Raw genomic sequence first — 18,841 nt, forward strand, 5'->3', positions numbered from 1 at the left:
TATTTTCAGTCTCCTGAGGGGGAATAGGCTTTGTCGTGTAGGCTCATCTGGTAGGCTCGTGTCACTGGGCAGCTCACAGCTGTGCTTCCCTTTGTAGTCTGTAATAGTTTGCGGTCATCTGACCACTTCTTTATTGACCGAGTCACTGGTGTTTCCTGCTTTAATTTTTGCTTGTAAGAAGGAATTAGGAGAATAGAATTATGGTCAGATCTGCCAAATGGAGGGCGAGGAGAGCTTTGTACGCGTCTCTGTGTGTGGAGTAAAGGTGGTCTAGAGTTTTTTACCTCTGGTTGCACATTTAACATGCTGGTAGAAATTAGGTAAAACTAAATTAAGTTTCCCTGCATTAAAATCTCCAGCCACTAGGAGCGCCGCCTCTGGATGAGCGTTTTCCTGTTTGCTTATGGCGGAATACAGCTCATTGAGTGTGGTCTTAGTGCCAGCGTCGGTCTGTGGTGGTATGTAGACAGCTACGAAAAATATAGATGAAAACTCTCTTGGTAAATAGTGTGGTCTGCAGCTTATCATGAGATACTCTACCTCAGGCGAGCAATACCTCGAGAATAACCTTAATATTAGATTTCGTGCACCAGCTGTTTACAAATGTAGTCCATATTGTTAATATGTCCATATTTTTAAGTCCACATTGTTAATGTAAACAGTAAAAAGTAATGTAAACAGTAAAAAGTACGGAACCCAGAATCGACCCCTGCGGAACACCTTTTGAATATCCAGGAAACCTGATTCAACACCATCAGTAGATACACACTGAGTTCTGTCTGTCAAGTAACTTTTTAAGCCAGTTACATGCAGCCTGGTCTAGGCCGGACAATTGAGGAAAGACTCTAAATTAGCAGTGAGTGATCAACAGTATGAAAAGCCTTTGACAGGTCAATGAAGAGGGCAACACAATGTTGCTCTTATCCATACAGTTTACCACAACTTCTATAACTAGGGATGCAGCAGAGATAGTGCTATGACCTGAACTAAATCCTGACTGATGTACATTTAGAATACATTTCAAAGATAAGCAAGATCTTAGCTGAGAATTAATCAAGGATTGTAATATTTTAGCTCGGCAAGAAAGTTTAGAAATAGGGCGATAATTATTTAAGTCACAAGGGTCTCCACCTTTATGAAGGGGCAGTACGTGGGCCGCCTTCCAAGCTTTAGAGATAGTAGCAGATATAATCATCAGGTTAAAAATATTGGTTAATGATTCAGCAATTAGGGGGGCAGAGAGCTGCAGAAAAAACTGGTAAAGTAGATCAGCCCCAGTGGATTTGTTTTACATAAATCTTAAGCAAGGCATCTAGTACATCACAGATAGTAAATTGTTGAAATGAAAACAAAGATTCACTAGAAGTTGACGGGTTAACCGTTGAGTCAGCTCGAGGCTGGCAGAGGGAAGAGCAGTCGATTGACTGACCAGGGCTCCCGAGTGGCGCAGTGGTCTAAGGCACTGCATCTCAGTGCTAAAGGCATTACTACAGACACCCTGGTTCGATTCCAGGCTGTATCACAACCGGTCGTGATTGGGAGTCCCATAGGGCGGTGCACAATTGGCCCAGTGTCGTCCTGGTTTGGCCAGTGTAGGCCATCATTGTAAATAAGAATTTGTTCTTAACTGACTTGCCTAGTTAAATAAAGGTTATATTTAAAATAAAAAAAGTGTATTAAACCACAGTTTCTCTCAAAGAAAAAGCCTACAGAGATAAAATAATGATTAAAAGCATCACTTATCCCATTCTTCTCAGTTATGATTTCAGAGAGGTTGGGTTAAATGCGGAAGACACATTTCAGTTGAATGCATTCAGTTGTACAACTGACTAGGTATCCCCCTTTCCCTTAGGCAAGGAAGAAGAGGAATTTGTACGCTTCAGCGCATTTACTGTTTTCCAAAATTTAGAAGGATCACCAGCAGAGTTAGAGATTTAAAAATTGCTTGATTTGGCTCTCTGTATCGAGATAGTACATCTGTTTTTCAATTGTCTGAAAGATTGCCAGTCCACTACAGAGTCAGTTTTCCTTGCTTTGGCCCAGACTTGATTTCTCATTTGAGTGAGGTCAGATGAAAACCAAGGGTTAGATCTATCTTTGACTCTGAATTGTTTAAAAGGGGTGTGTTTTATCTGCCAGAGGAATCAATATGTAGGATACATTTTCTAGAGCCAACTCAGGGTCAGGAATACTGGAGATGGTGGCTATATCAGAGTAGAACATGTCATGTAACAACCTTTGAGGAGATACATTTTAAAATGTATCTTCTTAATTAAACGAGGATTAGTATTTTTGTTGTTTCATATCTCTAATACATACTGTTCTATGGGACAATGATCACTGAGATCATATGCAAATACTCCACTAGCCAAATATTTATGGGGATTATTAGTAAGAATTAAATCAATTAATGAGTTAACAGGATTTTTTAAATTTAGCCATGTGGGTTTTGAGATCAATTGAGTCACGTTCAAATGCATATACTCTTAAATTGATTTGAGGCCGGAGATAGCCAATCCAGAGTCAAATCCCCTAAAATGACCAACTCCGAGGACGGAAAAAGTGTGAAGCCCTCAGATATAGCACAAATAGCATCCGCCATGACAGCAGGGGGCGGTAAATCCCAGCAACAAATACATATGTATTCTGGTTTATGGACACATCTACAGTACAACAAGGAGCTCAAATTTCTTGGGAACAGAAATATTTAAAGATTGGGACTCTATGAAATTTGATTTTACATACAGTATATGGCCACTCCTCTCCCTTTCTGTAATATGTCACATCTAAATACATGAATAATTTACTTCAATGTCTTTATCAGCGACAGAACCATTTAACCATGTTTCAGAGAGAGCCAGAATGTCAGGACACGAGTCCTGTACCCAAATGGCAATTGTGTCCCTTTTTTGATTCATGTTTCACGCATTAGATGCATTAGCCCAAGCACCCTGAGAGATTTAAAGTCAGAAGGGGTATTCAGCTCATAAGAGCTAACAGGCATAGGGTCATCTGCAGTTATTTGTTGAGTGAGCTGAGACTTTGCCAAGGTCCCCGGCCAACCACGTGAGAGCAGAGCAAACTGAGCATTTGACAGACCTCTCTCAAGTCGCTCGTTGCAGGGGCTGGGGCAGGAACTGGGAGTGCAGTGTTGGCAGAGCTCAGTCCACCCGACCGGAGTGGCTGCCAATGCTCTATTCTAGCTCCTGTTGCAGGGTTGGGGCTGACATGGGGGGCAGGAGTGTCCCAGGCCTGCCCTGGGGATGGGAGTAGAGAGGGTAACCAAAACTAGCCTGGGAGGGAGGGTGTGGGGGGAATTGAGGAGGGCAGTGTGGCTGGCGAAGCTCCAAACTTTCAGCATACAAGGGCTGATGATGTGAATGATACATGGTGTGGACTGCATCATGTGGTGCAATAACCTCAACAGTGTTTTGCCAGACCCTAGGGTAGAAGTCGGTGCTGTGTAGAGCTGGGCTGAGGTGGGCCTAGTCTGGTAGAGCTGTGCTGAGGCGGGCCTGGTCTGGTAAGATATGAGGGAGGTTGTAGGGAGAATTGAAGAGGGTGGTGTGGAGGGCAGTGTGGCCGGCGATGCTCCAAACTCTGCGTGGGGCCTCTTCGACTGCATATGACTTGGTCATAGCTCAGTGTGTCTGCATGCAGTTCCTGGGAAAGAAGTGGTAGATGGTGGTGTGGGGGGCAGTGTTGCTGGCTGTTCTCCAGTTTCTGTAAGGCACCACTGGATGCATGTCTAAAGGAGCATCTGATTTGTCTCAGAGAGTTGGTGGCTGTTCTGTTGCTCTTGTGGGGTGAGGTGGACTGGCCACCCAGAGCAACATCCTTTAAGGTCCTGGAGAAGGTGGGGACTGCCTCTTTGTACAGGTGTACATTGTCGTAAAGACAGTCCAATGGTGGCAAGGTGGGAATCGCAGGAGGCTGCTGAGGGGAGGAGGGCTCATAATAATGGCCAGGAAGAAATGGAATGGCATCAAACCATGTGTTTGTATTTGATACCATTCCACCCATTCCGCTCCAGCCATTACCATAAGCCCATCCTCCCCAATTAAGGTGCCACCAACCTCCTGTGGTAGAAATCTCTCCTCTGGAGCAAGGTAGATATTACAATATTTGCGATGGGGAAGATGGTGGAGGCCCTGTCAATCACTCCTCTTAGTTATGTGGCCACTCTCTCCTGTTGGGCACGCAGGTCATTGGTACCCGTGTGAATGTTGGGGAGACAAGCTGGGCCGCAGTCAAGAGCTCCATACCTCTCTCTGTTGTGGGGCACCATCATTTTGCCACCTATTTATTTGGGAAAAGTTTAATATAAACTTTCCATTGGAGTCCATCGTTAAAATAATGTCTCGTTTCTCATCAGATCTGTGGAGTATGTCAGGAGTGATGGGAGTAATTACAGGCCGTGAGATGGGGATGGAGAGTGTCAGCTGGGTTGGTGCATTGGTTGGTTGGGTTGGTTGGTTGGTTCTGATTCAGCTGTTGGCTTGGTCCTGGGTTTTTGTGGGACTCTTTGTAGAGTGGATGGTGGTGGCTGGTGGTGGCCTGCCTCAGCTCATGTAGCCCTTTATGCAGGTCGTGCATGTGGCTGGTGTTGACTGTGCTGGACAGTTACTCTCTAAGTCTACACACTTCCATCCTGAGAGCCTGGTTGTCCTCCTCAACATTTTTCATAGCACACTGCAGCTCCCGGATCTGGTCCCTATGCTGACGCACCAGGCTGATCTCGTCCCTATGCTGACGCACCAGGCTGATCTCATCCCTATGCTGACGCACCAGGCTGATCTCATCCCTATGCTGACGCACCAGGCTGATCTCCTCCTCTATAATATTCTGTGGTACTGCAGGTGTCCCGTGTGAGAGAGGCTTGCTCAGGGCTGTATCTGCTGCAGGCGAGGGAGGGACACTGGGGACTACATATTGGGGCACAGAGGGAGTGGAGGCTGTTGTAGGTAGTGACAATGGAGAGGTTTTAAGTTCAGCAACAAGAGGTTTTATTTGGTTGAAGTTGTGGATAAATTGATCCAGACTTGGCCTCCGAACCTTGAATCATCACAGTGCCGTTATTATAAATATGCATGTTAAATTTGGGGGTGGAATCAATGTACAGTTGCCTCATTGTTCTGTTTCCTGACATTTTAAGTTCATTATTGTTCTTGTCGAGAGCTGTGTGCCAAGCATTAGGATCATCTGCTTTTAGAATTAATTCTGCCCTCAGAGTCTCTGGGGATTCTCTTAGCAATTTATTTTTTCCTGACTCACTTTTAACATTTTCAAGATATGTGATGGCAAGGTCTCTGAAACAATGCTTAGAGAATGCATTCATTTTCATCTCCATTGTGACCTCATTAAACAATGCACTCTACTCTAGAATGATGTGCTTGTGCTTCTTGATGAAAGCACTTATTTCAATAATGCACTATAGATAAATTCACTTTTTAAACAATGCACTTTTATGAAAAATAAAAATATGAAATGTGTTTTTCAATGAAACAACCCATTGCACATAAATTAAGATACTCTCTCAGTGTTCAGAATGTTCCCACCGCCTTTCCAAGGGCTATTTTTCTTGTTTGTTCGTCTGAATGCTTGTTTCGCTGTCAAGGCCTGAACTATCTTCCAGAAATTCCTCAGAAATCCTTCCTCTTTCTCCCTTTGTTGGTTTTGTGTTTGTTTATCTATGTCCTAATTCTTCTTGTTGTCCATGTTGGGTTTATAGTCCCCCTATCCTGTGTTATCTGATGATTCAGCCCTGCAGATGAGTCTTGCAAGACCAAGTCGATCAATCTCTCAAAATCTCCAAACTATTTCCACAAAAGAAAAGCATCTTCCAAGTCCTCTAAATGCCAGAACACAGCAATGCACCAAAATAATTCAACTGTTAACATATAATACATATTTCTTACAAAAATGTGCAATTTAAGGAGGAGCTCTTCTTAAGTGCTGCTGCTCATGGAATTGGTTGCTAGTAGATCTACGTGTGAGACTTTGTGACAGGTTGTGCTAACACTTCTGCTGGGACACACGCTCACCACCCTCACACACGCAGGACCAGGCTGAGACAGAGACCAGGCTGAGACAGAGACCAGGCTGAGACAGAGGACCAGGCTGAGAGAGACCAGGCTGAGACAGACAGCAGACCAGGCTGAGACAGACAGCAGACCAGGCTGAGACAGACAGAGGACCAGGCTGAGACAGACAGAGGACCAGGCTGAGACAGACAGAGGACCAGGCTGAGACAGACAGAGAACCAGGCTGAGACAGACAAAGGACCAGGCTGAGAGAGGACCAGGCTGAGAGAGGGGACCAGGCTGAGACAGACAGAGGACCAGGCTGAGAGAGGACCAGGCTGAGAGACGACCAGGCTGAGAGAGGACCAGGCTGAGACAGACAAAGGACCAGGCTGAGAGAGAGACCAGGCTGAGACAGACAGAGGACCAGGCTGAGAGAGAAACCAGGCTGAGACAGACAGAGAGCACTCAGAGGGCTCCACTGTTGGCAGCTCCTTCTGTTGTCATGGAAACAAACATTGGGTCAGCAGTCAGTACATGTAGTGTCTAGAGCCTTCCTGTGTACAATCAAAGAAATATTACACTCACAGAAATGTTACCCAATGTGTTAATCCCTTTATAGGATTAATAACATTTATTCAATTAAATCAATGCAAATTACCCTATTGCACTCACACTCACTTTTAATGTCTATAGTAAAACACACCTACACACACAATTGACAGCTGTACCGGGTATCTCTGCTGCCACAGGGAAACCCAGCTGGCCACAGGGGAATGTCTCAGGAAATGTCAACAGAACAAAACTGTACTGTATGGTATGTGCCCTTACACCTGACACCAGTGTACAGTGCCTTCAGAAAGTATTCAGACCCTTTGACTTTTTCCACATTTTGTTACGTTACAGTCTTATTCTAAAATGTATTACATCTTTTTTTACACACAATACCCCATAATGACAAAGCGAAAACAGGTTTTTAGAAATGTTTGCACATTTCTTAAAAATGTTATAACAGAAATACCTTATTTACATCAATATTCAGACCCTTTGCTATGAGACTCAAACTTGAGCTCAGGTTCCTCCTGTTTCCATTGATCATCCTTGAGATGTTGCTACAACTTGATTGGAGTCCACCTGTGGTAAATTCAATTGATTTGACATGATTTGGAAATAAACACCTGTTTATATAAGGTCCCACAGTTGACAGTGCATGTCAGAGCAAAAACCAAGCCATGAGGTCAAAGGAATTGCCTGTAGAGCTCCGAGACAGGTTTGTGTCGAGGCATAGATCTGGGGAAGGGTACCAAAACATTTCTGCAGCATTGAAGATCCCCAAGAACACAGTGGCCTCCATCATTCTTAAATGAAAGAAGTTTGGAACCACCGAGACTCTTTCTAGAGCTTGCCACCCGGCCAAACTGAGCAATCGGGGGAGAAGGGCCTTGGTCAGGGAGATAATCAAGAACCCAATGGTCACTCAGTGAGAGCTCCAGAGTTTCTCTGTGGAGATGGGAGAACCTTCCAGAAGGACAACCATCTCTGCAACACTCCACCAATCAGGCCTTAATGGTAGAGTGCCCAGACGAAGCCATTCCTCAGTAAAAGGCACCTGACAGCCCGCTTGGAGTTTGCTAAAAGGCACATAAAGACTCTCAGACCATGAGAAACAAGATTCTCTTTGGCCTGAATGCCAAGCGTCATATCTGGAGGAAATCTGGCACTATCTCTTGGTGGTGGCAGCATCTTGCTGTGGGTATGTTTTTCAGCGGCAGGGACTGGGAGACTAGTGAAGATCGAGGGAAAAATTTACGGAGCAAAGTACAGAGAGATCCTTGATGAAAACCTGCTCCAGAGCGCTCAGGACCTCAGACTGGGGGGAAGGTTCACCATCCAACAGGACAACGACCCTAAGCACAAAGCCAAGACAATGCAGGAGTGGCTTCGGGACAAGTCTCTGAATGTCCTTGAGTGGCCCAGACAGAGCCCGGACTTGAACCCGATCGAACATCTCTGGAGAGACCTGAAAAAAGCTATGCAGCAACGCTCCCCATCCAACCTGACAGAGTTTGAGAGGATCTGCAGAGAAAAATGGGAGAAACTCCCTAAATACAGGTGTGCCAAGCTTGTAGCGTCATACCCAAAAAGACTCGAGGCTGTAATCGCTGCCAAAGGTGCTTCAACAAAGTACTGAGCAAAGGGTCTGTATACTTATGTAAATGTGATATTTCAGTTTTTTTATTTTTTATAAATTTGCAAACATTTCTAAAAACCTGTTTTTGCTTTGTCATTATGGGGTATTGTGTGTAGATTGACGAGAGAAAAAACAACAATTCAATCAATTTTAGAATAAGGCTGTAACGTAACAAAATGTGGAAAAAGTCAAGGGGTCTGAATACTTTCCGAAGGCACTGTACATGCTGCGTGCATGCCTGTGCACAGTTTATCAGACAGACTCCTCCCACGAGAGCTGCTCTTCTCTACTAAGTCACTCGTTTCTTTCACACCTCCTCACTACTGAAGAGAAAGGGATGACTCAAGCTATAGCCAGACCAAACCTGGGCCAACTTTCTCGCTCTCTTCCTCTACTTTCTCTCTGTCTCTCTGTCTCTCTGTCTCTCTCCAATTTCCCCTTAGCCTCTGTCTATCCCCCTTCCCTCTCTGTCTACCTTGAGTGGACCTTGAGTGACATGCCTGCATCTCTACCTCTCCACCCATCCCACTTCTTCAATCCTCCCCCACCTCCTAATGGTTCTGGGCTCTCTTATCTCTCTTGGAGGTACATTTACTGCTTACAGGCTTCTGAACAGAGTGCCTTTTCTTGGAAATTGCATAATGTAGGAATGAAAACTATAATCGGCTCCTCTTTTAATTGTGCTGTAAGTACTGAGCAGGCCGTTAATGTCCTTAACAGTAAAAATGTCACAGAAAAGATTCTTACAGCATAACTCTCTACTGATGACATAACACATCCTCTTGAAAGAGGAGAAAGGAAGGGGAGAAGAGGTAGACATGTGGACAGATATAAATACAGTACATATAGAGCACAAGATTGGGAAGGAGACACAGGCTGCATCTCAGTAGTCTAAAATGGCCTCTCCTCTTTACTTGTACTGAACTGACAACATTGGATGAATGGAAGTGATGTAAGATTTATGTAAGATTTGTCAATTAAGGAAAGGACACAGGGAGAGGAAGCCACTTAAGACTATTGAAATGTACTCCTGGTCTCTGTGCTGAGTGAGATAGACTGACTCATTCCTCAGGCTTCTCTGTCTGTCTGCCTGCCTGCGTGCGCGTGTGCGGGAAGGTTCTAGTCCCTGACTGCCAGTGATCACATGTACCAACTCTGTTTATATCACAGCTCAGCCTGGAGTACCATCCACGGGCATTGGATACATCTGCCTAGGGCTCTGCTATCACACTCTCTCTCTGTCTCTCTGTCTCTCTCTCTCTCTCTCTCTCTCTCTCTCTCACACACACACACACACACACACACACACACACACACACACACACACAGACAGAGAGACAGACAGACAGACAGACAGAGGGAGAGACTCCTAATATGTCTCTGTTTTCTTTTAGAGTAGAATCCCAGCTCTCTCAGAGTGAAGCAGAGCCATGATGTAGACTAATCCTCAACTTCAGACTGTTTATCTCCTCCCAGGAATGGAAGTCAAGTAAACCAACATCTCACTGTAATGGATCAATGATTAAATTGATTGGATAAATTGACTCGGGTGAAGTTAATTTGATAAACGCTTCAATCAGCGCAACAAATGATCTAGACAGTCAGGCTGTCTTTTCCCATCGGCTCGGAGTGGATTGGAACAAAAGCGCGCTGCGCTTTGAACTGGCAGAGTTCGAACCGCAAATCAGCTGTCGTGCGGAGGAGCGGCGAGGGACAGTTGGTGAAGTCCAGAGACAGTCACTAGCATACGGTAAGACGCTACTAAAACCGCTACTAAAACACACCGGCTACGGACTAACTTACTAGACTAACTCGAAGTAGATATGGACTAGTTCTGACCAGGAGCCAGAAGCCTATGTATTAGGCTATTTCAGCTTATGGTCAGGACAGGAATTGGGTTGTTGCTGTCGGCCTACGCTGTATTTCTCCTCTGTGGTTTAACATTGGAAGTGGAAATAAGTGTTGAAGGTCTATTTAATTGAACCAGAACCACACCGCATAACTATGTGATTTTGAGTCAATGATTGAATGGCATGGGTTTTGGTTTTATTAGCCCAATTGACGTCAGAGCGTTGTTCTGTCACCAACTATTTCGGAACCGGTGAGCGGTTGAACTCTGACGTCACACGATAAAGACCCGAGAGGGATACCAGGGCGGGAGAGAAGAGGGACGGGGATATGTTCATCTGATCTGACGATTTTTCTGCTGGAAATTATAACGGGTAGGAAACGTTTAATTTCATCCATCTATTCATATGTGTTCTCTCCGCACCGCTCACTGTCAGTTTCCACCGCTGTCATTGAAGCCTGTGGAATAGCTGGTGTTGCACCACTCCGGTTTCTGCATCGGTCAATCGATAGGTTCGATTCTCACACTGAAAGAGGCGTTGTTGTCTCTTGATATATTTACCGGTAATAGTCTATAATTAGACTACCTGGCGGAACAACGACAGCAAAATTCGGTGCGGCGCAGATCGGCTCTATAATGGGTGACAGGTGCTGTTTCTTTGTCTCATTTTCTACCATAGAGATTCACAGTGATGAAGATATTTACAGGAAAACCTAAATAACAACCATACATAGGCCATACAAATAGCCTACCATCTATTGTAGTTTATCCAGCTATAAAATAGCTCACAGGGCAGACTGTAGCCTACAATGACAGACGGACGCATAGTGTCATATTTAGGCTAACAGGGCTGCGGTTTTATAAGACTACTGATAGCATGTGTGTGTGTGTGTGTGTGTGTGTGTGTGTGTGTGTGTGTGTGTGTGTGTGTGTGTGTGTGTGTGTGTGTGTGTGTGTGTGTGTGTGTGTGTGTGTGTGTGTGTGTGTGTGTGTGTGTGTGTGTGTAGCAGATTGAGCGGTGCCAGATGGTAGGGAGTTCCTCACATTCACTAACTTTGAGCTTTTACTACACTGCCATGGCAACACCTTACTACATTACCATAGCATAGCAACATGGCAAGTTCCACAAATCATCTGTGATGGAGTAAACACTTCAAGATTCATTAGAATACTCACGTGTGTTTAGAATACTTGTGTGTGTGTGTGTGTGTGTGTGTGTGTGTGTGTGTGTGTGTGTGTGTGTGTGTGTGTGTGTGTGTGTGTGTGTGTGTGTGTGTGTGTGTGTGTGTGTGTGTGTGTGTGTGTGTGTGTGTGTGTGTGTGTGTGTGTGTGTGTGTGCCTCACCAGAGAGGCTGTGTGGATCAGTTTTTTTCAGGCCCAGGAGTATGCCTAACCCAGTAACCTTTCTCTCCCTCTACCTCCAGAGTGCCAGGGTGTGTGTTGGGGGTCACAGAAAGGTCGTTGCCATGGGGAAGGACTACTATAAGACGCTGGGTATCCCTAAGGGTTCTAACGAGGAGGAGATCAAGAAGGCATATCGCCGCATGGCACTGAGGTTCCACCCAGACAAGAACACAGACGCCAACGCAGAGGACAAGTTCAAAGAGATCGCTGAGGCCTACGAAGTTCTGAGTGACCCCAAGAAGAGGGTCATCTATGACCAGCTAGGGGAGGAGGGTAAGAGAAAGAGAGGGTGCTCAGTATTCTGAGAGTGCTGTCGGTGTGATTATATAACTGTCATGAAGTAATTTATCGTTATGTGTGTGTGTGTGTGAGAGAGAGAGAACACTGAGCAGACTCCTTTCTTTATTTAGCTATCCCCCTTACCTCACCCTTCCACCTCTACCCTCTGACAGTCTGACTGTGTGTTCTCTCCTGTCTGACCAGGTCTTTCCACAGTGTGTTTGCGTCTCTCAGATAGGCCTGAATCCATGCGGAGGCGTAGATAAGAATAGCAGTGAGGTGGTGTGTGTGTGTGTGTGTTTAGCTGTGGGTAGTCTTATCTGTTTCTGTAGCAGCAAGGCTCTTGCTAGACCCCCCCCCCCCCACCGGATCCCGTGGGAACTCTCTCACCCACGTGGGTTCGCTCTGACTGCTACTCATGCCTCCAGGGCCTCCGCTCCTCAAACTCCCTCCTACCTGCTGTAAACAAATCTCTAAAACTATTTAACTCTCTCCTTTCTCTACGGAAGGGGAATTAGGCTACAGGTAGGATGCGTGTGTGTGTGTGTGTGTGTGTGTGTGTGTGTGTGTGTGTGTGTGTGTGTGTGTGTGTGTGTGTGTGTGTGTGTGTGTGTGTGTGTGTGTGTGTGTGTGTGTGTGTGTGTGTGTGTGTGTGTGTGTGTGTGTGTGTGTGTGTACTCACAGCCCTCTCTCTCTCCCTCTTGGTCAGGTCTGAAGGCAGGGGGCAGTAGTGGTCAGTCTGGGGTTCCTGGTGGGTCGTACCACTACACCTTCCACGGGGACCCCCATGCCACCTTCGCCTCCTTTTTCGGCGGTTCCAACCCCTTCGATATGTTCTTCGGACCGCACCGCAACCACCACAACCGCTCCAACGGCGTCCACTCCAAGGTCCCCAACGACCATGACATGGAAACAGACTTGGATGAGGAAGACCCCTTCGCCTCTTTCACACACTTCGGCTTCCCCGGGGGGGTCAACGGCTTCCCTGGCCATGGCGGGGGCAGGAGGAGGGGGGTGCAATCGGAGCGTTTGGGGGGGTCCAGGAGGCAGCAGGACCCCCCAGTCGTCCACGAGCTGAAGGTGTCTCTGGAGGAGATCTTCCATGGTTGCACCAAGCGGATGAAGATCACCAGGAGGAGGCTGAACCCTGATGGCAGGAGCAGCCGGACGGAGGACAAGATCCTGAACATCGTGATAAAGAGGGGATGGAAGGAGGGCACCAAGATCACCTTCCCTAAGGAGGGGGACGAGACCCCAGAGAACATTCCTGCAGACATCGCCTTTGTGCTCAGAGACAAAGGACACGCCCACTTTAGGAGGGACGGCGCCAATATCATCTACACAGGCAATATCAGTCTGAAGGAGGTAGGAGCTGTCTGTCTGTTGCTCTGTCTTTCTGTCGGTCTGTCTGTCGCTCTGTCTTTCTCACACAGCCTTTGTCTCCACAAATACCTTATTACAAAACTAGCAGCCTGTGACAAAGTGCTCTTTTACTTTCTTTCTCTCTCCTTCTATCCACAAATACCCTACAGAACACTCACATAGAACTGGAGGCCTGTGGTATTAACCTGTTCAGACAAGATTTGAAATGTTTTACTCTACAGGAGACTCAAACTCTATCTGCCTCTAGGTTTTCACAAGGGTGTGTGTGTTTATATTATTTTAGTAAGTGGAGATGTTCTAATGAAGAGCATCAAAAGTCACATCTCTCTCTCCTACTCTCTCTCTCTCCTACTCTCTCTCCTACTCTCTCTCTCTCACTCTTTCCTACTCTCTCTGACTCAGAGCCCCGGGCACCTCTAACAGCAGTACACTGGTGTTCATGTTTTTAGCACTAGGCTGTGGGCAGTGGTGGAAGATGTGTGTGTGTGTGCAGTTAAACATTGGTACTCCACCTAAAAGAGTCTGTCCCTCTGAGTACATGACCTTGTTCAACACATCCCTCCAGTCTATCTGTGAAGTGAGCTGAGCTCTGGGTGGGCAGATTGAGTGCTTTTCAGAATGTCTCTCTGCCGCTGCAGTGTGAGTGAGCACGGGGGAATGTATTGTCCCTGTGTGACAGGCCCACTCACACTCTGCCCTGTCCTGCCTCATATGTCTTCCTTTATGATAGCTCTTTTAATGAGCACAACAATCGTTATGGTACTCACCATGTAGTGCAAAAACACACAATAAAGGATTTATACACTTAGACAGCTCTCTTTCTCTTTTATACAGAGAGAGAGAGACACACACACACACACACACAGACAGACAGACAGACAGACAGACAGACAGACAGACAGACAGACAGACAGACAGACAGACAGACAGACAGACAGACAGAGACACAGAGATAGAGAGAGATAGAGAGAGAGAAAGACCGAGAGAATCAGAGAGAGAGAGACAGAGAGAGACAGAGACACAGAGAGACAGCGAGACAGAGACACAGAGAGAGAGAGAGCAAAAGAGAGAGAGCAAGAGAGAGAGGATTGTGGTGTGAGGGTGGTACTCTGACAGACAGTTCATTTAATTACACCTCTATTCCTGTGTGGTCACAAGCTCAGCTGTGACCAGCCTGTGAAATGAAACACTCTTTTATAGTTCCAATATAGCTGCCATTTATCTTCTGCCTAAATTAATGGACTGGCAGACCCTAAACAGGAGCTTGTTAAGTACATACTGTATTAATTATACACGTACCGCAGTGCTCAGATAAGCTCATTAACCAGTAGGCCTGTTTTACTGCTGTCATAAACTGTTCAATCTTAATGTCATATACTGCCATAGAAATATCTTTTAGTTATGAGATAGTGCACTACTCTTCATGCATTAACTATGTAGGGAGTAGGGTACCATCAGGGACGCAGTTATGAGATAGTGCACTACTCTTCATGCATTAACTATATAGGGAATAGGGTACCATCAGGGACGCAGACCTAGGGCTTGATTCAATCCGTATTGCGGAAGTTCAGCGCTGTCGAGTGATTGAAACTTAAAGGTAATTTCTGATTGAACCGACATATGCATCGTTTACTGTGAGCGCAGTCTTTGCGCACGCGGGAACATTGCCTAGCACTGTTGGTGCTATAGTGCTGAACTTCCGCGATACTGATTGAATCAAGCCCCTAATATATCCAGTAAAGACAATAAATGCTCATTTAGATCCAGTGAAGGAGAGAGACCGGAGAGAGACCAGAGAGAGACCGGAGAAAGACCAGAGAGAGGCCATAGAGAGACCGAGAGAGACCGGAGAGGGGCGAGGAGGGAGGAAGGGGAGATGTTGAAGGGAGAGAGAGTATTGGGGATTTGGGTAATCTGAACCATTATCTGAAAAATATAGTTTAACTGGAGCTGCCAGGGAGCTCTGCTTCCATCCAACAGGAAGGTATGATTACAGAGGTCTGGCACTGGGCGCTGTTGACGGGCTGGCTGCTTTTATACACTCCGTTAGCTATGCTGGCTGGGTTTTGGCCCTAAAATAGCTGGGTCAGACCCTATGCTAGCTACACTGGCTGGTTTTAGGCCCTCTGTTTTACACGGGCTTTAGGTCTAACAATAACAAGCCCAATGAGAGCTACGAGTGCAGAGCTGAAGGCTCTTTAGTCTGCTAAAGACAATTGTTACCTCTGCATTATAACTATTCTATGACCTCTACCAAGGATATCTGGAGTCTGGACTTTTATGTCATCACTGGAGCCGGTGGCCTTAACCTGTAACTGCAGGCTTCAGGCCCTGCTGTCTCTCCAGCTGTTCTCTCTAAATCAGGACAGTTTGCCATTCAGCGTCAGTGTGAAAAACAGGAAGGAAGAACACACACACACAATCATACTTAGAAGGCTATCGCTAACTCTAAGAGGAACTTGACTTCTGATATTACAGAGAAATATGCTATATGCATTGGCAAAGACAACATAGCATGTGATAACGCTTAGGCAATAGTTTCTGGATGCCTTATATTTTGGCGGGTGGGAGGGTTGAGGCGCGGGGGTTAGTAAACACTGGATTAGGCAACTTCTAACTGGGACTGTTGACACCTGATTGGGCAACTTGTAAGCACTAAACTGGAACATACAATTCAAAATAGTTTCATGTTATTGAATTGGGACTGGAAAACTGTAAGCCTACTGCACTTAATCAAAGTTTGAATTTATCAGGAGTGGTATATATTATTCTGGTGCTGCCTTGTCTGAGCTGAGGCTTACATCATTAGACTGGCCTTATGTCAGCTGTCTGTGTGCCTCCAGTGTCATGGCAACTTGTCTAGGGGCTGGATTCAATCCATAGCGCAGAATATAATTTTTTGTAGCGCGGTTGAAATGTAAAGGTAATTTTTGATTGAGGCGACATATGCAGCGTTTACCGAGAATGCAGTCACCGTGAACGCGGAAACATTGTCTTCAAATTTCAATCATGCTTATCTTCGGCGCTACTGATTCAATCCAGCCCTAGATAGTGTTGGGCGGAGTACTTTAAAAATGTAATGTGTTACTGATTACAGTTACATGGAAAAATAAAGTAATCAGTAACGTAATCCTTTGGATTACACAAAATGAGTAACGCAATCTTTTGGATTACTTTGGGATTACCAGATATTTTAAAACATAAAAAAAGCTCACCTAATACAGTATTATTTAACTGAGTAACATTAGTATTTCTAAATTGGGGACTATTGTGAGAGCATAAAGATCCTACAACTCATATGTTTGATATGTGAGAGCATAAAGATCCTACAACTCATATGTTTGATATGTGAGAACATAAAGATCCTACAACTCATATGTTTGATATGTGAGAGCATAAAGATCCTACAACTCATATGTTTGATATGTGAGAGCATAAATATCCTACAACTCATATGTTTGATATGTGAGAGCATAAATATCCTACAACTCATATGTTTGATATGTGAGAGCATAGTCACACGGCTCCATACCAACATTTTCAGTTGTTGGGACCAGGCCATGATATGGTCGCACCAACATTTTGTTGCGGGGTCACGCAGTAGAAAAAACGGGTTGCCTAATCATCTTATTAAGTAATTCAACCTGCTTCATTAAGTATTAGAATAAAATGATATGATCAATAAATTAATTTGAATGCACAATTCCAGATATTTTTATGATGCACACCCTAAATTGTCACGAATTTTGAGTTTGACAATTAGGCAATTGTTGCTAGTATATAGCAACTGTCAAAATGCAGTCCCAGCATTTTTTGATTTATTTTGTTCAATAGAGATTAAGTAACTATTTTAGGGCACAAAAATCACAAACAAATTCATTTGGGGCTAATTCCTCAAATGAGGAAGTTTTTAGCTAGATTGCAAACAATAAATCTAGCCTAATATTAGACTACTGATAGTTAGACTACTGATAGTCTGCCGTATTATTTACACCAGTACATGTCATATATAGGCCTATGTGGTCACCTTGAATGGCCGACGTGAGTGCCCTATGTTCAATAGTAAGAGTTGATAAATAGAATTCAGACCTACAGAACGCTGGGACCCAATTCTCTTCAGTGTTTTTCTGGGATTGTGTCTTGAAATATTGCGCAATCAGAAAGCATTTCTCTACTGCTACGGACAGAGCTCACAACCGAGAAAGAGTGCAACGCAGCAAGCAGGAACTCTATGACGACGGTCTGACCAGAAGGCTAGGTGTACATGTTTTGCAAGACTTACCTATTCATTCAACCAGTTTAATACTAAAGAAGCCATCCATCCTTGATGAGAGATCAGCAGAACGATAGAACCTTTAAGAGCGTGTGAGAAGTCTTGAGGGTGCGCTAAATGAAAGTGGGCAAATGCTGGCAAAGTTTTACAAATGTTGCCTCTTGAGATTAGATGAAGTAATCCCAAATGCAATCAGTTGTTTTTAAGAATGCAAGTATAATCAGATTATTAATTTTTGTAATTAATCCAAGCTGATTAGTTACTTTGTTTTTGTATTCTGATTACTCAGTTACTACCCAACCCTGGCCCTAGGTTAGGGTTGGAGTTTAGTATGGTGTGCTGCCTGCTCTGGGTAGGAGTTGCAGATCTAGGATCAGTTTACTTTTACTTAATTGTAGGGTGCAAAACAGACCTAAGATCAGTGGACACCCAGGTTTCAGTCTCTCTCCGTGTGTGTGTGTGTGTGTGTGTGTGTGTGTGTGTGTGTGTGTGTGTGTGTGTGTGTGTGTGTGTGTGTGTGTGTGTGTGTGTGTGTGACCACGACCTCAGCTTATTCGGTCTTACTTCATTAGCTGTAGAAATGAGACCACACTCTAAAATTAGCCTCCTGTGCACTCTACAACCCCCCAACTATCAACCCTACACACACAAGCACACACACTGGGGCTTTCCAAGTTCAGGAAACTTGTTTTAGTGTCAGAGAGGGAGTGATCCATTGTAGATGATGATGTCATTCTGTTCCACTCTGAGCGCCAAGTCATGTTCTCTAATGTTCTCCAGTTGAACCTGTGTTCTAGACTGCTAAACTGGAACAGATACTAGTTTACTACGTCCATAGCTCCCGAAACACACGTTTTCACCTATCCTTAATCACTGAATTAATTAACAACTAACAACATATGATTTTTGTCATCATTGGGTGTGAGTAGAACAACTATGTGCAACGCCAAGAGGAACAGATTGAGAATCACTGTTGTAATGAAGCAGTCATATAGTAAACATGCTTGTGTCATATGATACAGTAGTAAAGCCTCTCATATCCCCCTCCCCAGGCGCTGTGTGGCTGTACGGTGAACATTCCCACCCTGGATAACCGCGTCATCCCGCTATCCTGCCATGAGGTCATCAAGCCGGGGATGGTAAAGCGGCTGAGGGGGGAGGGCCTGCCCCTCCCTAAGAGCCCCACTCAGCGCGGCGACCTTATCGTAGAGTTCACGGTTCGCTTCCCAGACAGGATCCCTCCCCAGTCCAGAGAGATCATCAGACAACACCTACCCCAGTCTTAGGACAACACACCACCCCCCCCTACACTCCTCCCTTCCCCAACCCCCCAGACTCATTACCCCCCTCCCCACCCCCCAGACTCATTACACCCCCCACACTCCACCCTTCCCCAACCCCCCAGACTCATTACCCCCCTCCCCACCCCCCAGACTCAT

General features: G+C 45.3%; 1 protein-coding gene across 2 annotated transcripts; it reads left to right on the forward strand.

Annotated features, from left to right (window-relative positions):
• The first annotated feature begins 9,401 nt into the window (after positions 1-9,401).
• LOC139576668 (dnaJ homolog subfamily B member 5-like) lies at positions 9,402-18,744 on the forward strand. Of its 2 annotated transcripts, none has more exons than XM_071403000.1 (4): positions 9,402-9,964; positions 11,488-11,740; positions 12,456-13,111; positions 18,455-18,744. In XM_071403000.1, the coding sequence occupies exons 2-4, from the start codon at positions 11,530-11,532 to the stop codon at positions 18,686-18,688; spliced, it is 1,101 nt and encodes a 366-aa protein (XP_071259101.1). In that variant the 5' UTR covers positions 9,402-9,964; positions 11,488-11,529; the 3' UTR covers positions 18,689-18,744. The 2 variants fall into 2 exon arrangements, with proteins under 2 accessions (XP_071259101.1, XP_071259102.1); XM_071403001.1 differs by lacking the exon at positions 9,402-9,964 and adding an exon at positions 10,326-10,436.
• Positions 18,745-18,841: the final 97 nt, after the last annotated feature.

Source organism: Salvelinus alpinus, chromosome 5 (genome assembly GCF_045679555.1).
Source record: "Salvelinus alpinus chromosome 5, SLU_Salpinus.1, whole genome shotgun sequence".
Lineage (NCBI taxonomy): Eukaryota > Metazoa > Chordata > Actinopteri > Salmoniformes > Salmonidae > Salvelinus > Salvelinus alpinus.

Bases quoted from the DNA above. Each gene is read 5' to 3' on its own strand.
- LOC139576668 (XM_071403000.1), top strand. From the start codon at position 11,530: ATGGGGAAGGACTACTATAAGACGCTGGGTATCCCTAAGGGTTCTAAC. The intron at 11,741-12,455 runs GTAAGAGAAAGA...CCTCTTGGTCAG, and splicing joins TGACCAGCTAGGGGAGGAGG to GTCTGAAGGCAGGGGGCAGT. The intron at 13,112-18,454 runs GTAGGAGCTGTC...CCCCCTCCCCAG, and splicing joins GCAATATCAGTCTGAAGGAG to GCGCTGTGTGGCTGTACGGT.